Here is a 19,138-nt window from a genome sequence, read left to right on the forward strand (position 1 = left end):
TTGATAGCGAAAGTTGTTTCTGGTCTATTACGTGTCTTTTACACTGATTCAGCAACCAGATACTAAGTAGAACAAACAAATATGAAAGTGAAGTACTGAATTTTCTTATTTCATTTAAAAAAACAATTATACAAAAAACAACATTCAATTTTCTTTGTTTTGGAAAAAAAACAGCATAAAATAAATTTTGATTCCGCTTAAACCTTACCAGCGATTTTGTAAATGTCCATAACCTGGTATCATTATTAATGTTTATCGAAACAGCGGTCGAACACGTTCCTTTTCACATACCTGCGATACACATAAATAAAACAAACCTACCTACTCTTGTATAAAATTAAGTAAAATCTACCTGTTAAATGTAGAATATTAAAATATTTGGATTTATAATGCTAATAATATTTTGTTTGTTGTTTCCAGGGAGAAAAATATGATGGTCGTCGAGCAGACGTGTGGTCATGTGGGGTGATTTTATATGCGCTGCTGGTTGGTGCCTTGCCCTTCGACGACGATAACTTGCGTCAATTACTTGAAAAAGTATGATTGTTTTTTTTTTTAATATTTTTTATAAATAATTTTGTGGTTACCAAGTACGAATGCGTAGGTAAAATTGGTTAAATTCTGATAGGAATATTTTTTTCTAAGTAATAATTTGTTTATGCAATAAACTATTTTTTTAAATATTTCTAACTCTGAGCCTGCTGGAGGAATTTGGAGAAGACCTTTGCTTGACAATGGATCAGTAAAGCCTAAAAAAACCTGCGAAGTTTTTCAAGCTATCATCAATTTTTATTGTCGGTCTATATTTTTTGTATTAAATTGATAGTTTTATCTACTCCTCACAAGATGGCGCCGGTATATATTGTTTTCTTACAAACATTTTATTTATAATTTCAGGTGAAACGTGGTGTATTCCACGTTCCACACTTCGTCCCGCCAGACTGTCAACAATTATTGAGAGGGATGATTGAAGTAAATCCTGAGAAGAGAATGACGGTAATTTGTTTTTATTGTGCTATTTTTGTCTCCATCCAATAGATGACGCTAGTTAGCGATGTTATAATTAGCAAACAGGGGTTAATAAGATTTTTTGTTTTAAAAATAAATAGTTTGATTTAAATTATTTTTTTATTACATAATATTTCAAATAAGTTAAATTGTTCAATCATATAAGACTTCAGAAAAGTAACAAAATTTAGTCCAGTAAGTATTCGATAAACGTCTTATTTTTTTGGTAGCATTTAGCAAAAATATATTGTTAGGGGTCATTCATGTTTTAAATTTACTCACATAATCTTAACGATTCCCCATATCATTTAAACTTATCGGAAAAGAGTAAGAGACCTTTTCAAAAAAATACTATTTCTAACTGTCCATCTGCTATAGATACCTACCTAGTTTTCATGCAAGTCCGATAAAAATCCTACTAATATTATAAATGCGAAAGTTTGTGACTAGTATGGATGTTTGTTACTATAACGCAAATACTACTGAACCCATTCCGATGAAATTTGGTATATAGGTAGCTAAAGACCCAGAATAACACATAGGTTACTTTTTATCCCGGAGTTCCTGAGGGATCGGGATTTACGGACGAAGACGTGGGCGGCCTCTAACATAATATTTGTAATTCCAGTTGGCAGAAATAACCCGACACCCCTGGGTGACGGCAGGCGGTCGCGGCGAGCTAGAACAAGAGCTGCCCATGATGGAGGTGGTTCAGACGAGGGTGCTGCCCTCCGCCGAGGCCATAGACCCCGACGTGCTGCAAGCTATATGCAGTCTAGGCTGCTTCAAACAGAGGGATAAGTTAATACAGGAGTTATTGAGTCCACAGTAAGTAGATATTTTTAGCGACAATTTTTTCATTTTTATAAGTATTTTGTGGATACGACTTGATATTCCGCCATTAACGGTTAGGTTACATAACAGGTAGGTATTATATGTATATGTTACTGTAAAAGCCCGGACTGTGGTCAATCCTAAGATTTTCCGGTTAAACCTAAGATTTACCAACTCTCAACGGTAAAAGTCCAAATAACTCTATTATTTCGAACTTTTACCCCTATTCACTTGGTAAATCTTAGGATATACCTCAAGGGCAGGTAAATGTAGCTAATATAAAATAATTTGATAGTTATAAAGAAGGAGTTTTCGGCAAACCGACATGGGTAGGTTAGGTTAGAACCTTACCTCAGCCTTCGTGGTTATTTTTTTTTAAACCACCCAGAAGGAGGAGCCCCGCGAAGCGGGGCTCCGGCGACATCTTCAAACTCTCATTATAATTATGTTACGGCATATAATTATATCCCTAGCAATATCATTATATTACGGCTCAAACACATTACAATATGACTTTATCAACTTTTACCGTGTCATTATGTAAATCCTAAGATTTGCCAATTAAATGGTGGTAAAAGTTCGAAATAAAAGAACGTTCGGACTTTTACCATTGAGAGTTGGTAAATCTTAGGTTTTACCGGAAAATCTTAGGATTTACCACAGTTCGGGCTTTTACAGTAACATATATATACTATAGGTAGAAATTATAAACAGACAAATAAAAAATTAGTATCTAAACTTGTTTAAAATACCCTAGTATAGTGTTACCAAAGATTTTTAACAGAAAATAAATTTAAACTTAATAATAATACTTAAAATAATAACATTAAATTAATAGCACAGAAAAAAACAAACATAATTGTATTACACATAACACTAGAACGAGAAAAAGCAAGAAACAAAACTGAAAAAAAATATAACTAAAAATATGAATGATAAAATGATAATAAAATTAAAATAAATTTAATCCATTAATGTCCCACTGCTGGGCAAGGGTCTCCTCACGTAATGAGGGAGGGGTTAGGCCTTGAGTCCACCACGCTGGCCAAGTGCGGGTTGGGGACTTTGCAATAAGTGTATTAAACAAATTTTTAGGCATGCAAGGTTTTCTCACGATGTTTTCCTTAACCGTTGGAACAAGTGATAATTATTTCTAATACACACATAACTTCTAAAAGCCATTGGTGTGTTGCCTCGGGTTCGAACCTAATGGATGATAATAGTTTCGATTTAAATTTATTTGATTTTAATTTATAATTCAGAGTTCAGGCATACATTTTTCTTCACCATGAGTACAGAATTTTGAATGCTATTATATATTTTTCAATGGATTCTGTTCAAAATTAAAATATATTTATTTTCTCAGCCACAACACAGAGAAAGTGATTTACTTCCTGCTCCTGGAGCGCAAGCGGCGGCGGCCGGCGCGCGACGACGAGCCGCGCCCCGCCGCGCCGCCCGCGCCGCCCGACCCGCCACGGAAGAGGCTGGACACTTGCCGGGTAACTACACTATAAAGCTAAAAGTTTGTGGGAATGGATATAATAAAAATATTATTATTATGTTCATATTTTTCGTAAAAAGTTCCAGACAGATTTGGATGGTAATTAATCATAATCATAATCATAATTATAATCATTTATTAGTCCACGAACATGGGTACATAACAGATCTTATAAATTAAACATACATTGTTCATCCACATTCTACCTAGAGGCATGCGAACTTCTAGTACAACATAATTTACATCAAATAATAATGTCAATTATACAGTTATAACCTGTATTAACACATACCGTACTTTTTATTTTGTTAAATCTGTTCTTAGCCTCTCATATTCGAATCTCAGGTTATTGTAAGATGGGTGACCATCTTATACATGTCGAGTTCCTCCATATTTCGGAAGGCACGTTAAAATGTGGGTCCCGGCTGTCATTTTCTAAGATCTTTGACAGTCGTTAACAGTAGTCAGAAGCTTGAAAGTCTGACAACCAGTCTTACCGAAAGGTATCGTGTTATATCCCAGGTAACTGGGTTGTGGAGGCCAGATAGTCAGTCACTCCATGTAAAACACTGGTATTCAGCTGCATCCGTTGAGACTGATAGCCGACTCCAACATAATTGGAAGAAAGGCTAAGCTGATATTATATACTAGCTGACCCGCGCAACTTCGCTTGCGTCACATAAGAGGGAATGGGTAAAATTTTTCCCCGTTTTTGTAACATTTCTTACTGGTGCTCTGCTCCTATTGGTCGTAGCGTGATGATATATAGCCTATAACCTGAGATTAGCGCGTTCAAACAAACAAACAAACAAACTCTTCAGCTTTATAATATTATAGTATAGATAGGTTCAACCCAAAAGTAGATAGATAGCATTTTGGAACCAAAAAATAGAAGTTTGGCTTAGAACTACATTGTCAAATGTTTCAAATCTGAGGTTGATGAATTTAACTTTATATCTCTTTCTATGTTTCAGGTAAACGGTCAATCAGCACACTTTGGACAAATTAGCGAAGGATCGCCTATAACGCCTAGAAGATCACAATACAGGTACTTATTGCTTTGCGCTAACATTTAAACAAGGAAAAATATAAGCATGCAAGCAAGAATTTTATTTGTAGCGGCTTTTATAGAGTACTTTTTAGCCTTTTTTTAGATACAAAACTTGGAAAATCAACTTAATTATTTTAATGAACTTTGAGAGAAGCTACCATTTAAAAAGATTGTAACACGTTTTTTTTATAAAATTAGGCTCTCTATGTTTATTTCCTTCTAAAGGTGCTTAAAGCCAGTTGCGCTCACCGGTCGGTAAACGATCTGTGGATTAAGCAACCCTTATCGCGATTATTCTATAGATGGGTGACCGTTTAGTGGTATTTTAACTAAGCATCTACGTGCTTAGGAGGGCACGTAAAAAGTCGACTCCGGTTGTTGTCAATTAAGATAACTGTCGCTAAGCCATGTCAAAGACCTTCGGGCATCTTGAACAACTTTGACACTAGGTTGACCACTAACTATACGATGAAATATAAAAAGAAAACAAATATATATCCTCATTTCGAAGACAATATGTCAAATTATATACCCTAAGTGTATTACTAAATATGTAGTCATAGACTTTATAATTATTTCCAAAGCTTTATAGTCTAGAAAACGCCGTAGCAATTTGAAATAGGCGTAGCTGGGACTATTACCAAACAAATAATGGAAATTTGTATATACTACGGTTAAAACAGTCAATTTAAAGAATATTACTTTTACAAAGAGACTATGCCAAGCTACGCCTGTATGTATGTTTGTATGTAATGTGTGAGAGATGAGCACAGGATTGGTCGCAGCAGGTCGGCGTCGGGCCGCCGGGGCGAGGGGCGCAGCTCCCCGCAGTTACCCGCCAGTCCGCCTAGTAAGTATATATTATGTATATCTCAGTAATCTATTTTATCTCGAAGAGCAGCAGTCAGTTACCTAATAAATAATTTTGTACATATTTACATTGTGAAAGATAGATGGGAGATAGAGCTTGGATTACTTTAGTTAAGCAATCTTTCAGCAATTAGTTTAAATTCTGTGTTCTACAGCAGGACACACTCCACACCGGGTGTCGTCATTGGGAGGTACACCAGCCACCCCTGGATCACCACTAGGTATGTAACAACAAAACCAAATTATTTAAAACACACAAACATTATTTAATGTGTAATGGAATACGGGAATTAACACGAACACGCATTTTACCTTAATAATAAATGGTTTAATTTATTTTTGATTGCAGCATCTCCGTCAGTTCGTGAACATCATCATCAAAGGGCCAACTCCACAGGACCTACTATTAGTCTCAATATAAGTAAGTTATTTATTATTTATTTATCAATTCATCATTCATTCATCCATGGCATTTAATTGATAATTTTTGAACCAATGTTTAATTTAAATGTTCAGTGTTTTTTAGATTAAAGATGTACTAATAAACAATTTAACATTAGAATCCAATAAAATATACTAGTTAATAAAATAATAAATAAATGCCTTAAATAATACCCACTAATCTATGCTAAGCTGACCCTATTTTTTCAAAACAGCTTGGTCATTTTCTGCTCGGGTCGCAGGCCATGGAATCATATCCTGTAATGTGGCTGTAACTTACAGGCGGCGAGCCGGGCGAGGCAGTTATCATAATAAACGAGTCTCCCGTCATGGCGTCCTCCGTCGCAGTACGTCCACACAGTCCCTCACAGTCGCACAGAGGTGAGGCACAATTATCAACCTCCAGATACTATAGTTTGAACCCAGTGACGTAACTACTGGGTGGCAAAATACCACGGGCCCCCGCCGGAAGGGGCCCCCGATGAGAAGAGAATTCCAACTCCCAACATTTATTATTTATCATACATTTGACATAACTGCACGTTTGGCGCAGTGGTTTAAGTGGTCACCTCGCCGCAATAGCTATAGTGCCGCGTGTGGTGGGCTCGAATCCCACCCGGGATGTTCTGAACCTGGATGTTAATGTATCTATATAAGTATGCATTTAAAAGTATATAAGTATGTTTATCAGTTAGTTGGTGATCATAGTACAAGCTCTGCTTAGTTTGGAATCAAATGACCGTGTGTGACTTGTTCAATGAGATATAAAAAAGATAAAGTCTTTTTTCATAATTGAATGTTACTGGATACAACTAATTTATTATTATTGTATTCTCAGTGAGAGAGCGGTCTTCACTGCCGGGACCGCCGAGCACCACACAGTCACCACAACCATCACTGTTCCCTAACCTTGGAACTATTACAAGTATATTATTAACATATTACATAAGTTAGTTACTTAAAACGAGATCATGCATTTTGGGCCTTTTTTTAAAATGCCGAAAAACAAAAAAATGCCATATATCGATAGAGTTAGCTATCTTTTTAAAGCCATTAATGACTTATCTTTAAAGCCTTTTTGAATTCCATTTTGGTGCGAATACAAGTATGCAATTTGCACTTGCGAGTTTAACGAAATCATTATTTGCTCGCGGTGGAAACCAGGCTTTAATAGATTACACCCTTTTTAATGAACTAGTGGTCGCCCAGTAGTCGAAATTCGACTATAATGAATTTAAATCATACTTAAGTTATTTAATATAAATATTTATAACATTCAGTAAGACCTCAATAAACATATAAAACGGTGTCTATGTATGAACACAATTGTCAAAAACGTGATAGTGTGGGTAATGTTTTATTTATAGATATAATGTACATACTCTTCTTATAGTCAACCTGGGTAACTTTGAATCATTTGGGTAACATTATACGTGGGAATTTGAACTAGTTTCGATTATTTTTTCATATGAAACCAACACAATCGATAAATTTTGCAAAACTAAAATTAATCTTTATAAATTTCGTTGGTTTCATATGAAAAAATAATCTTCTGTCCAATATTTAAAACTGTCATGTCAATATTAGGTGTAGCGCCAGTAGCGGGCGGCGGCGCGGCGGCTCCGTGGCGCGTGCGACTGGCGACCATCAAGAACTCCTTCCTTGGCTCCCCGCGCTTCCACCGGAGGAAAATGCAGAGTGAGTTGTGTTATTGACCGGTGGCCAGTTTTTATAGAATTGGCCGCCGTTGAAAAATATTTTAATCACATATTGTTATTTTGTTTCCTTAATTTTTGAAAAGCGAACTTTTAAGAAACTGATCAGTTTTCAAAACTTGTCCATGACCGAAAATCACTCGAGTCTTTTTTAAATATTAAAATATCTTACCTACTAGCTTTTTGTCCAATCCTGCGTAACTGGCCAGTTACAAAGAAGTTGGCGGCCATCAAAGCCCAATATTGGCGTAGACTGCGTCATTATACATTTATTTATTTATGTGTAATATTAATAAAAAAATTGAGTCGCAATGGAACCACGACCATAGGAAAACTTATTTTATTCTTTCCTATTTCAGTCTTTGCACTACAAACACCAACATTTTCTCAAAAACTCACAAAAAAACATCATTTTAAAACCTATTTTTTCCCACAGCATCATCAGAAGAGGTCCATCTCACGCCGGAATCGTCTCCCGAACTAACCAAACGGTCCTGGTTCGGTTCTCTGCTGTTATCAGCTGATAAGGAAGAGACCTTCACTGCGTTAGTGAAGGGGAAACCCCTGGCTACAGTCAAAGCCGATCTTATACATGCTTTTCTAAGTGTAAGTACCTAACTAAAATTGTGGATGGGTGACCATCTTATACATATCGAGTTCTTCCGTGTTTCGGAAGACACGTTAAACTGTGGGTCCCGGCTGTCATTTTCGAAGATCTTTGACAGTCGTTAACAGTAGTCAGAAGCTTGAAAGTCTGACAACCAGTCTTACCGAAACGTATCGTGTTATAATCCCAGGTTACTGGGTTGTGGAGGTCAGATGTAAAATACTGGTATTCAGTTGCATCCGGTGAGACGTAAGTAACTTTGATCAGCTTAGCCTTTCTTTCTATGATGGAGTCAGCTTCCAGTCTCACCGGATGCAGCTGAATACCAGTGTTTTACATGCAGCGACTGTCTATCTGACCTCCACAACCCAGTTACCTGATTTATAACACGATAACCTTCGGTAAGACTGGTTGTCAGACTTTCAAGCTTCTGACAATTTTTTTGGTAACTAACTGCCATTATTTCCGTGCTTTTGAAGGCACGTAAAACTGTCTTACGCGTGATCTTTCCAAAACTTTAGTAATTTTCAGTAGTTCGATTCTCTATCAACTATTGAGAACCGGCTAACTACCGAAAATTTTTGTACTGAATCTGATCACATTAATACAAAAAACACGAAATTGAAATTACTGCATCAGTGCGTCGGGGGTTAAAAAAGGTTATTTTTATTTAGTGGAATGTGTCCGTTTCGTAGTGGAAAGCTGGTTACAATGTGATGTAATGTATATATTTTGTGCACAGATAGCAGAGTTGTCTCACAGCGTGTTGTCGCCGATGTCGTTCAGAGTGGAGTACAAGCGAGGTTCCAACGCGCCCGCCATGTTTCAGAGGCATGTGCGGTTTCAGGTAATATAACAATAATATACTTATTATTTTCAGGTGATGATACATTTGTTTTTTAAAATTTATAAATATAACGTGGTAATTTTGGTCAAAATTTGTAATTTACAATACATGTTTAAAATTATTATTATTTAATTTAATAATATGCACGTTTTCTTACAAAATATAATGTAACATACTACCTAAATTGGAAGAAAAACCAATTAGTAGACATTATATTTATTTTACTTAGTAAATAAGTATATATTTTTAAATATTCAAACAAGAAGCTATTTATAAATTTAAGTCATAAAAAAGGACTTAAATAGTAAAAAGTATGAAAGAAAATATTTTTTCGATTTAATAAAATAAAAAAAATCATTAAGTATACTTTTTCATCACTCAAATAGTCTAACTAAAGGTGAGCGTCCACATACCAGATTAGAAAAGTACAGTCCAATAAAATAATGCGTGTTTGCTTGTTTCAGGTTGATATATCAACAATCACGAAAGCGCCGGGTGAAAACGGCAAGGAGTATTTGTATGCAATTACATTTACACTGTTATCCGGTAAGTATGAAATTAATATAAGATATTAAATGTTTAAAATATATGTAGGTACAAATAGTAAATTTTTATCTATACTAATATTATAAAGCTGAAGAGTTTGTTTGTTTGTTTGAACGCGCTAATCTCAGGAACTACGGGTCCGATTTGAAAAATTCTTTCAGCGTTAGATAGCCCATTTATCGAGGAAGGCTATAGGCTATATATCATCACGCTGTGACTAAGAGGAGCAGAGCAGCAGTAAAGAATGTTACAAAAACAGGGAAAGTTTTGACCCATTCTCTCTTATGTGACGCAAGCGAAGTTGCGCGGGTCAGCTAGTTAAAATATATTTGTACATTCAAAAAATTTTTTGTTCTATTCTGCATCAAGGTACAGTCAGCTCCAAAAGTAGCAGAACAACTTCATATTTTCAAAACCTCTGTGTTACGTAACTTTAATAAATAACTGATCAAAATCAGGTAGAATGAGTTGGGATTAAACATTTCAATCAATGGCAAATGTTTTTTCTCCATGGAATAATGTGCACACTTCAGTATATAGGGTTTCAAAAGATTGAGTATGATCAGCTACTTTTGTAGCTGACTGTACCATTAATATTTTGAAATATTAGTAGTTAATGTTATCGAAATGGTCACTTGAGAATTAGAAAAGCAAGGGTTTTTGAAACTAGCACGTGACTGACCGTTTCTGAGTACATTTAGCGGTAGTTTATCTATTCATGCGTTTTTTTAATTGAGTTTTGACACTATTGAATAGATAAACTACCGCTAAATGTACTTCAAAAATCGGGGGTTAATGATTTTTATGAAGGTGTTCTTTTTGTTCGTGTTTCGGCTTCTTTGTAAATTATTTTTTGACTTATTTTAGTTACTTATAGACTTTTACAGAGAGCAAGCTTTGAGGCCATCATTTGGTTTCAGGGCCTAACTTCATTTTTACATTTATGCCTAGTAATGAACATTGTTTTTTTATTTGTGTACACTACGTGTCAAATAGGTAACTTCATGTCTGACTGAACTTAACTACTGCGAGGAAAATACTCAGCAAAAAATGAGATTGGGGAATGGAATACAAGTGATAGAATGGATGGCCGTCGTCATAGTTTTCAATATCCGCAGTCTCTTAGTAAATGGCTGCCTTTACACACACACTCTTAGGACACTTACGGACACTTAGGACGTTCTTAGGAGCGTACAGGATTACACGCGGAAAAGATGGCGCGCTCTGAGAGAGAGCGATTTTCTTTGCGGGCTTGACAGATGAGCGCGGCGCGCGCTCTTTCCTTTCGGCTAAGTTTATATGACCGCCCGGAACTTTCGACCGCGCGGTACAAGATCGATGTAAACAGCTAGTATTGTCTTCATCACCGTGGTAACAGAACCGAGAAACCGCGCGGTTCAAGAACTAGCGCGCGGTTCGGAGCGCGACGCGCGGTATTGCGCGGTGATGTAGACGATACTAGCTGTTTACTTCGATCTTGTACTGCTCGGTCGAAAGTTCCGGCCGGTCATATGAACTTAACCTTACACGCACGCTCTTTCACGCGCTATTGTTGTTTCATGCGCGATAGAGCGTGTGTGTAAAGGCACCTATTCTTGTTTGAAGTCGTGGCTCGTAGTAACCTATATAATTTGTGTGATGAAAAGAGTGGCCTGGAGTTTGTTGGCAGCTGTTCTCATTGCCCCTACCTTCCGAACTGGCGGTAAATTCACTCTCTGTATCATTGACTATCAAAAGTGATAGCACTTGACCTGATGAGGCGCCCATAGCCAGTTGCGCTCACCGGTCGGTAAACGATCTGTGGGTGAAGCAACCGTTGGCGCGGTCATTCCATAGATGGGTGACCGCATAGTGGTATTTGAACTGGGCATCTCCGTGCTTCGGAGGGCACGTAAAAAGTCGGTCCCGGTTGTTGTCGATTAAGATTACGTCGTTAAGCCATGTCAAAGGCCTTCGCCCGAAGGCCTTTGACAACTTTGACACTAGGCTTTGGCTTGAACAACTTTGACACTAGGTTGACCACTAACCATACGATAAGAAGAAGAAGAAGGAGCACTTGACCTAAATGAATAAATGATTTGATTGTGACTGTGTCGCAGGCAACATCCGTCGCTTCCGGCGCGTGTGCGAGGTGGTGCAGAGCGCCGTGTGCCGCGCGCCCGGCGCCGGCCGCGCGCCCGCGCTGCACCCGCCCTCGCCCAGGGCCACAAGGAGGAATATACACCCGCATGGTAAGTGCTTACTATATGTAATAACATTAATAACTATACCATTTTAGGATTGAGTTTCTTGAAAAACACACCGCCCGCAGGAACATACGTACGCACTTTACTGTACTTAATATGATATGGGAAACATTTTGAAGTTACTATGATAACATAGTAACTTCAAAATGTTTCCCAACCTTTTTCTAGTGCGAACCCATAGCGCTTCATCGTGATTAGAAGACCCCTATTAATAATACAATAATCGCTCAAAACTTTATTTTCAAAAAAGTTCGCGCACCTCAAGTTGGGGATCCCTGCCATAGCAGATTCCGGAAAAAATAGGAGCGACTATCATATTATTATCAAACCCGTACCATTGCGCCAGGGAGAAGGCCCCCACGCGGAACAATAATTATTTTGTGCGATCCACAAATAAAATTGTTTCGGGTCTGGTTGTACTTTGTGTTCATTGTTTGTATGTTTGTAAAAGTCCTTGCGACGCAAAAGCATTTCTATGTGCGGATTCTTTTAAACAGGGAATACGAAAAAAAATATTCAAGAAAACATATTTTTGTAACGCAAACATCTTTAAACGAACCAACATCTCTGATATGCTACTTTTACCGAATAAAATACTTATTCATATATAGACGTCGCCAAACAACTTGAACATAATTTGCTGTATTAGAAAGTAAACAGAATGTAGACCCAGTGCAGAGGACACTTGGTTGGCTGTTATACCAGTCGGGTGGTCGAAGCTGAAACGCTCTCGCCTCTGCGCAACACTATTGTACCTAAACTGACCTAAAAATCGTTCACTAAGATGTAGCGAAATTGTTCAAGTTGTTTGGCGGCACCTATACCATAACCTCGTGCCAAAAAAAGTATTCAAAATTTCTCATTTATAACATTTATGTTGTATTCCAGCGGCTGGAGAGATTCCAGACAGTCCGGAGACGCCGCACCAGCAGTCAGACCACGACAGTGACTCCTCAGTCTTCGACACTGTTAAGAGTCCAACCAGTCATACTTCTATAGACCAACTAGACCAGGTACAATGTAACATTTATTAAACTATTGTTAGCTTCAGTACTTTTTATTTAAAAAAAAACATTTTTTTTCTGGGTAAATTCCAAAAAAAAAATACATTTTCAAATTATTCCTCGAAATAATAATTATTACCTTCACCTTAATCAGTATATTTTGGTAAAAAGTAAAATATTTATTGCCCAGAAGCGGGAAACTCAACCAGGCAAAAGAAAAAAAAAATTTTTTATCAAAATAAAAGTAACATTATGTACTTTAAAAATATTGCGTAAACGCAAAAAAATATAATATTTGGCTATTTCTTTATCTACCAAACCGCACGGTACATATAAGTGGACGCTAGCCTTTAGCAAAAATTACATAACATCAGTTTAAAAATACTATTAAACTTTATGATTTCAAAACCAAAAAAAAGTTTGACAAAATATACTTTGTTTTTTCAGAACGGCACTCATCCTCTCGGCTCGAGTTCGTCCGTCACGAGCGGCTCCAGTGGATACAAAGTAAATATCTAAGCTATCACAAATACATACATATTATATCATTCATTTACTGATAAATTTTGTATTTTTACAAAAAAGGGGCTGAATATAAGTCGGGGAAAAAGTCTTTTCACATTATAGTATGTATGAACTTGTAATAAAATCTTTTCTCTACACAAAAAGCTCGATATTTGGGTACCTCACGAGCTCACTGAAAGAAACCTAATGAACCGTGTACTCATTTGTGATTCTTGAAGCCAAAGAGATTTTATTACAAGTTCATACATACTATAATGAATATATTTTTTGTAAAATATGAAAAAACGTACATTTTTTGTTATGACTATCGAATAGTTAGTTTTGAAGCCTCCGTGGCGCAGTGGTTAAGGTTAGCACGCTGCTACCATTGCGTCGGGAGATCATGGGTTCGATTCCCACACGGAACAATTATTAATGCGATCCACAATTTTTTTTTCGGGTATGGTTGTACTTTGTGTCCGTTGTTTGTAATTACATTATTATTGTAATTATATTACTAAATTGATAATTCTTAGTGCGGGAATTGTCTTTAAAAAAAAATACAGAGCAAATAGGTATATTTGTTTTGAAGCCACAACGGCATCATATTGCCATTAATACAGACTAATAGCAATGAAAACTGTCAAATACGCTAACAGTCGTTGGACTTGAGCAGGGCGGGCGTGGGCGGCGCGCGGCCGAGCCTGCCTCCGCCTCCCTCGACCACGAGATCATGAGCTGCGGCCGCGACCTGCCAGGTATGTTCACATCACATTGCCGAATCTGGCAATCTTGATACACATTGCCACATTTGGCAATCTTGATACACATTGCCACATTCGGCAATCTTGATACACATTGCCACATATGGCAATCTTGATACACATTGCCATATTTGACAATCTTGATACACATTGCCATATTTGACAATCTTGATACACATTGCCACATTTGGCAATCTTGATACACATTGCCAAAAAATGATGAGATGCTTCAAATGTGATGAAATAATTTTAACTGCTTTTTTGTTTAGCTGGACATTGGGTTGAGGGTTGAGGGTCTGTGACGTGGCCAATTTTGGCAATCATGTAAATTTTGCTAAATATCGCCAAATTGAATGCAATTTGTAATGAAACACTTTTGGAACGTGAGCTGTGCAATTTGCTAATATTGCCAGCTTTGGCAACGTGGTTAATCTCATCATTTATGATGTTTTTTTAGTAGTTTGCGATAAGAAGACATTTAGTATTTTTTGAGAACGATGCTGCAAACTTTGTAGTCTTACCGTATTTTTTATAAAAGTTTGTAAGACATTTTCAAGACAACAGCTTGGCAATGTCAATTAGTAATTATACCACTACTATTGATTTCAGGCAGACCTTCATTGAAGTAAAGACCAGAAGAAAAAAATTAAAAAAATTACAATTTTACTTAACAAATCGTTTCTAAAACCAGGTACCCACACAAAGCGTTCCTCCTCGGAGTGCCGCGACGCCACCTCCTCTCCCCGCCGGGGCCTGGACTCCCGGGACTCCTCCCTCAAGGACGAGCTGCGTCGCAACAACTCCCTCCGGGACAACCGGCGCGACCTCCTCCGGGAGAGGGACCTGGCCCTCCCCGCGACGACTATTGCGTGAGATATATAATAGAACGCTGACTATATGTTGTGGTGGGGGTTATATGGTATTTGAATAGGTCGAAAATATAAATACATGAAAATTAAGTAAAATAATTCAGAATAAAATACTGAAATTAGACGTGTATTGACTGTATATTACACCGACTTTAATAAACAAAAATTAACCCATTACTGTCCCACTGCTGGGCAAGGGTCTCCTCCCGTAATGAGGGAGGGGTTAGGCCTTGAGTCCACCACGCTGGCCGACTTACTGACCGACTTTAATACACGAATAAAATGCTGATACTTGACGTTTAGATTTCATTATGTGTAACACCGACTTATAATCGACTTTAATTAAACCGACTCACACCGATTTTTATTCTAACTCACAGTATGTTATTGAAATGTAATAAAGGCTTTATGTCAGTGGTTCCCAACCAATGGTCCGTGGAATTCAAAATATGGTCCGCGAAAGATTATAAATTTTCAGGATGATAATATTACACTTTATTTTGAATATACTTACATAGTGGTCCCTGCTAACAAGAATAATATAAAAGTGGTCCCGGACTAAGAAAAGGTTGGGAACCCTTGCTTTATGTCGTACATTTCAATGCCTCAATAGGAATTAAGTTGGATTGAAGTCGGTTTTAAGTCGGTGTTTTGAAAAGACTATAAAAAACAAGGATACGATTTTGTCCCGCATCTGACAACCGCAATACGATAGATGTTTGTGAAATAAGTCCTAAAGTCAAACTGCAATTAATATATGCATGGTCAATATTTAAATGAAAAATAGTGTTCGAAGATTGTCTGATAAAAAATATTATAACAATATTAGAAAATACTTGATTGAGAATACAAAAAAAATATTAGAAAATACTTGATTGTCAATATACAAAAAAAACGTATACTGTCTTTAATAAACTGAAAAAAATGCGTACAATTTTTATTTATTTAATTTAAGTGCAACATTTTTGTTTACATAATATACTTACTATAGTGAGATTATAAAAATTCTATGATAAATAAAGAGAAATTAAAGTTTCTTTTCAATTCAATATTTTTGATCGTATTGAAATGACAACAATTTCCAAAAAAAAAGTCAATTTAAAAGGAACTTCATTGAAAATACGTTTTCATGGTTTATATACTATATAATTGACCCATCAATTTCGCGTGTTTGGATAGTAGCGCTTACCCCGTATCCCCCATCACGATATAGGTTTGATATTGGCTTCAAATGTGTATGTATTTTATACATAATTATTGTATTTAATAGCTTCTAAATGAATTGCACATAAATTAATAATGTTTTAAAAATATTTCGTTTTTATAAACAGTTTAAAAAAGAAAACAATTTTATCTTTTTGAATTTGCAAGAAAATATTTGAAAGAAGTCTTTTTTTATTTCGGTAAATAAATGTTTATATGACAAAATTATAGAACGATGAAAATCTAAAGACTTGTCTAATTACTAAATAATGAATTTTCGAACAAGAAGAATAATCTTTTTTTAAACCATTTCTGTCCCACTGCAGGGCCAGGGTCTTCTCCTAAAGGGAGGGGTAAGGCCTTAAAAAAAATTACTTTCTAATTATTAAAATCTCCATATTGTAATAGTCTTTTTTCTTTTTTTGATAATTAGTAATAAAGGTTTATATAATAATTCATTTAGAAGCTATTTACTATGTACAGTCATATAAGAATATACGGAGTGGTTTGTTTCTAACTGTTATTAAACGGATACAGTTTTATTTTCACTGGTTTAAGAAACTAACACTTTTAAATCGGAAAATTATCATATTATCGTAAAAAGAAATATGGCGATTTTTTTTGTGAAGAAAATCTAATGTTTAAAATTGATCCTTGAATTCGTGAAAATAAAATTTACGGTAATGTGCACAAAATTTGTATAAGACTATTGGAAAATTAGTTTCTTTTGGAAATGACTGTACTTCCAAAATTTTAATAAAAATTAATAATAAATTTGAAAATGTAATTAAATAGTTGACACGGAAGCTTCCTAATTGACACCATTTTTGCAAAATTCGATTAAAAAAAACACATTTGGCGTACTTCCAATTAAAATTTCATCGTATTTGTGAAAAATTTTGAGTGAAAAGAGAGTTTTTTGAAAATATTTTTTGTCGAAAAATTATATTTTTCATAAATACCAAGTAATAAAAAACCTAATATATTATTTGCCATGCCAAAACGTTTAATTATTTAAAAGCAAAAAATATTTTCAATTGACCCTCAATCGGTAAAAATAACGCAATTAATTTTAGTTTATTAATTTAGCAATAACTAAAATAGCAGCGTTATTTTTATTGCTACCAATTATGCTATAAGCAGTAACGACAAAAAAGCAGAAAAGCTTATAAAATTCGTTACGACTGCGTATCACTGAAAACAAAGCGAAAAAAAAAACTGTTTTTATAATTATACATAATAGCTGTATTTAGTAAGCTTAAAAGTATGTGTTAATTTTAATTAAAAATAATGAAAAAAATCTTATATAAAAAAAAAATAATGAAACCGGCCATGTACTTTGTAAAATGTTGAAAAAATGCTACCCCCTGATACATGTACTGATAAATATGCTAAAATATTTAAAAAAAAGGTTAGTTAAGAAGCTAAGATTGAATGCTGTATTTTTGCAAAAAAAAACGTATATATGTATTGATATGTTTAAAGTCCCTACTGCCATAGTTGCTTACACTAGAGTTAGATATCTATAGAATTGCACTTAATGTATCGCTCACTCCAAAATCCGACCTTTAGAGTCACTACGCACTGTCGATTAGCAAATACTAACGACTATAGTACGATATATAATAGGATACGGGAAACGCGAACACGAATTTTACCTTAAAATGCCTAACGTTTCGACGCAGGTTGAAATCGCCGTGGTCGCAGGCTAAAGTAAGACAATTTCGTATAGAATTTTCGTATGCATGATTAATCTAGTAATCTAGATTATAATAGCCCATAGCCAGTTGCGCTCACCGGTCGGTAAACGATCTGTGGGTTAAGCAAACTATGCCGCGGTTTTTTCGTAGATGGGTGACGGCATGCAGTGGTATTTGAACTGGGCGTCTCCGAGTAAATTTTCGGTCCCGGTTGTTGTCAATTAAGATAACAGTCGTTAAGCCACGTCAAAGGCCTTCGGGCTTGAACAACTTTGACATTAGGTTAACCACTAACCATTCGATAAGAAGAAGCTGCATAAGCCTGCAGGTCACTGTTCAAAACTTTTAATTTTGTATACCTCCAACAGCTGCGGACCTAGCATACAAGGCTCTTTACTAAGTTGTTGAAATATATCAAAAATGTCAAAATATGACCTTTATTAAAAAATGATTTGTTTTTGGATTATACTTTTGAAATGTGCAGTATTACCCCCGGTTTCTGAGGTACATTTAGCCGTAGTTTATCCATTCAATAGCGTTTAAACTTATAAAAAAACGCTATTGAATAAATAAACTACCGCTAAATGTACTCAAAAACCGGAGGTTTTCGTTCAGATAGTCGACAGTGCGTCATGATTCTTAACTTCAAAATTATTTTATTATTTTGTAATTTCAAATAAAAATTACTGTCTCGCTATAATATACTGTATAATTAAATTTCCTGCCGGCCGTAGTCTGTACATTTTAGGTTCAAAATGGTGTCAAAATAAATAAATAATCGTGAGCGGTATATAACTGTAGTTATTTGGTCTATATATTGTCAATATATATGTATATTTCACTGTGTTCATAATCATCTATAAAAAAGTGCAGTATAATATTCTTGTCTTATTAATAAATGAGTAAGCTTTGCGGATTTATCACGTATCTGAGTTGACAACTAGTGTGCGTCAAATTGATGGTTACTATTCAGTACATTGCTGCGTTGACGTATCGTGTTAATTACTATTATGTAAGAGAGAAAACAATGTACAGCATAGTGGCTTTCAAATGGTTTTTTTAACCCATTACTGTTCCACTGCAGGGCAAGGGTCTCCTCCCAAACGAGGGGGAGGGGTTAGGCCTTGAGTCCACCACGCTGGCCACGTACGGGTTGGGGACTTTGCATGCTCTCAATAAATGAATTAAACAAATTTTAGGCATGCAAGGTTTCCTCACGATGTTTTCCTTCACCGTTAGAGCAAGTTATTTATTAAAAAGTAATATACTGCACTTTTTTAAATCAAAATATGAAATCATAAACAAATTTGTGTTTCCGTTGTGTTTGTAAAATTGTTGATTTATTTGTAAATATTAAATGGCGTCTTTGAAATTTCTTATTTAAGTAGTTTGATGTTTGTTTTTCTACAATAAAGATGCCTAACA

At 35.7% G+C, this 19,138-nt stretch overlaps 1 protein-coding gene across 2 annotated transcripts in view; it reads left to right on the forward strand.

Moving 5' to 3' along the window:
* sff (BRSK family serine/threonine-protein kinase sugar-free frosting) overlaps positions 1 to 15,714 on the forward strand; it is a 50,399-nt gene extending 34,685 nt beyond the window's left edge. Inside the window, exons 7-25 of one of the 2 annotated variants that reach the window (XM_076132644.1) lie at positions 421 to 537; positions 898 to 996; positions 1,637 to 1,836; positions 3,209 to 3,344; positions 4,321 to 4,394; positions 5,186 to 5,247; positions 5,423 to 5,488; positions 5,617 to 5,688; positions 5,991 to 6,089; positions 6,547 to 6,633; positions 7,296 to 7,406; positions 7,860 to 8,029; positions 8,773 to 8,877; positions 9,342 to 9,423; positions 11,523 to 11,654; positions 12,558 to 12,682; positions 13,121 to 13,180; positions 13,854 to 13,935; positions 14,633 to 15,714. In XM_076132644.1, coding sequence (XP_075988759.1) covers positions 421 to 537; positions 898 to 996; positions 1,637 to 1,836; positions 3,209 to 3,344; positions 4,321 to 4,394; positions 5,186 to 5,247; positions 5,423 to 5,488; positions 5,617 to 5,688; positions 5,991 to 6,089; positions 6,547 to 6,633; positions 7,296 to 7,406; positions 7,860 to 8,029; positions 8,773 to 8,877; positions 9,342 to 9,423; positions 11,523 to 11,654; positions 12,558 to 12,682; positions 13,121 to 13,180; positions 13,854 to 13,935; positions 14,633 to 14,814 — 2,061 coding nt within the window. In that variant the 3' untranslated portion in view covers positions 14,815 to 15,714. Of the gene's footprint in view, positions 1 to 420; positions 538 to 897; positions 997 to 1,636; positions 1,837 to 3,208; positions 3,345 to 4,320; positions 4,395 to 5,185; positions 5,248 to 5,422; positions 5,489 to 5,616; positions 5,689 to 5,990; positions 6,090 to 6,546; positions 6,634 to 7,295; positions 7,407 to 7,859; positions 8,030 to 8,772; positions 8,878 to 9,341; positions 9,424 to 11,522; positions 11,655 to 12,557; positions 12,683 to 13,120; positions 13,181 to 13,836; positions 13,936 to 14,632 lie in introns of both variants that reach the window. The other variant, XM_076132645.1, reaches the window with a different exon arrangement.
* The last annotated feature ends 3,424 nt before the right edge of the window (positions 15,715 to 19,138 follow it).

Source organism: Anticarsia gemmatalis, chromosome 28, assembly GCF_050436995.1.
Source record: "Anticarsia gemmatalis isolate Benzon Research Colony breed Stoneville strain chromosome 28, ilAntGemm2 primary, whole genome shotgun sequence".
NCBI classification, from domain to species: domain Eukaryota; kingdom Metazoa; phylum Arthropoda; class Insecta; order Lepidoptera; family Erebidae; genus Anticarsia; species Anticarsia gemmatalis.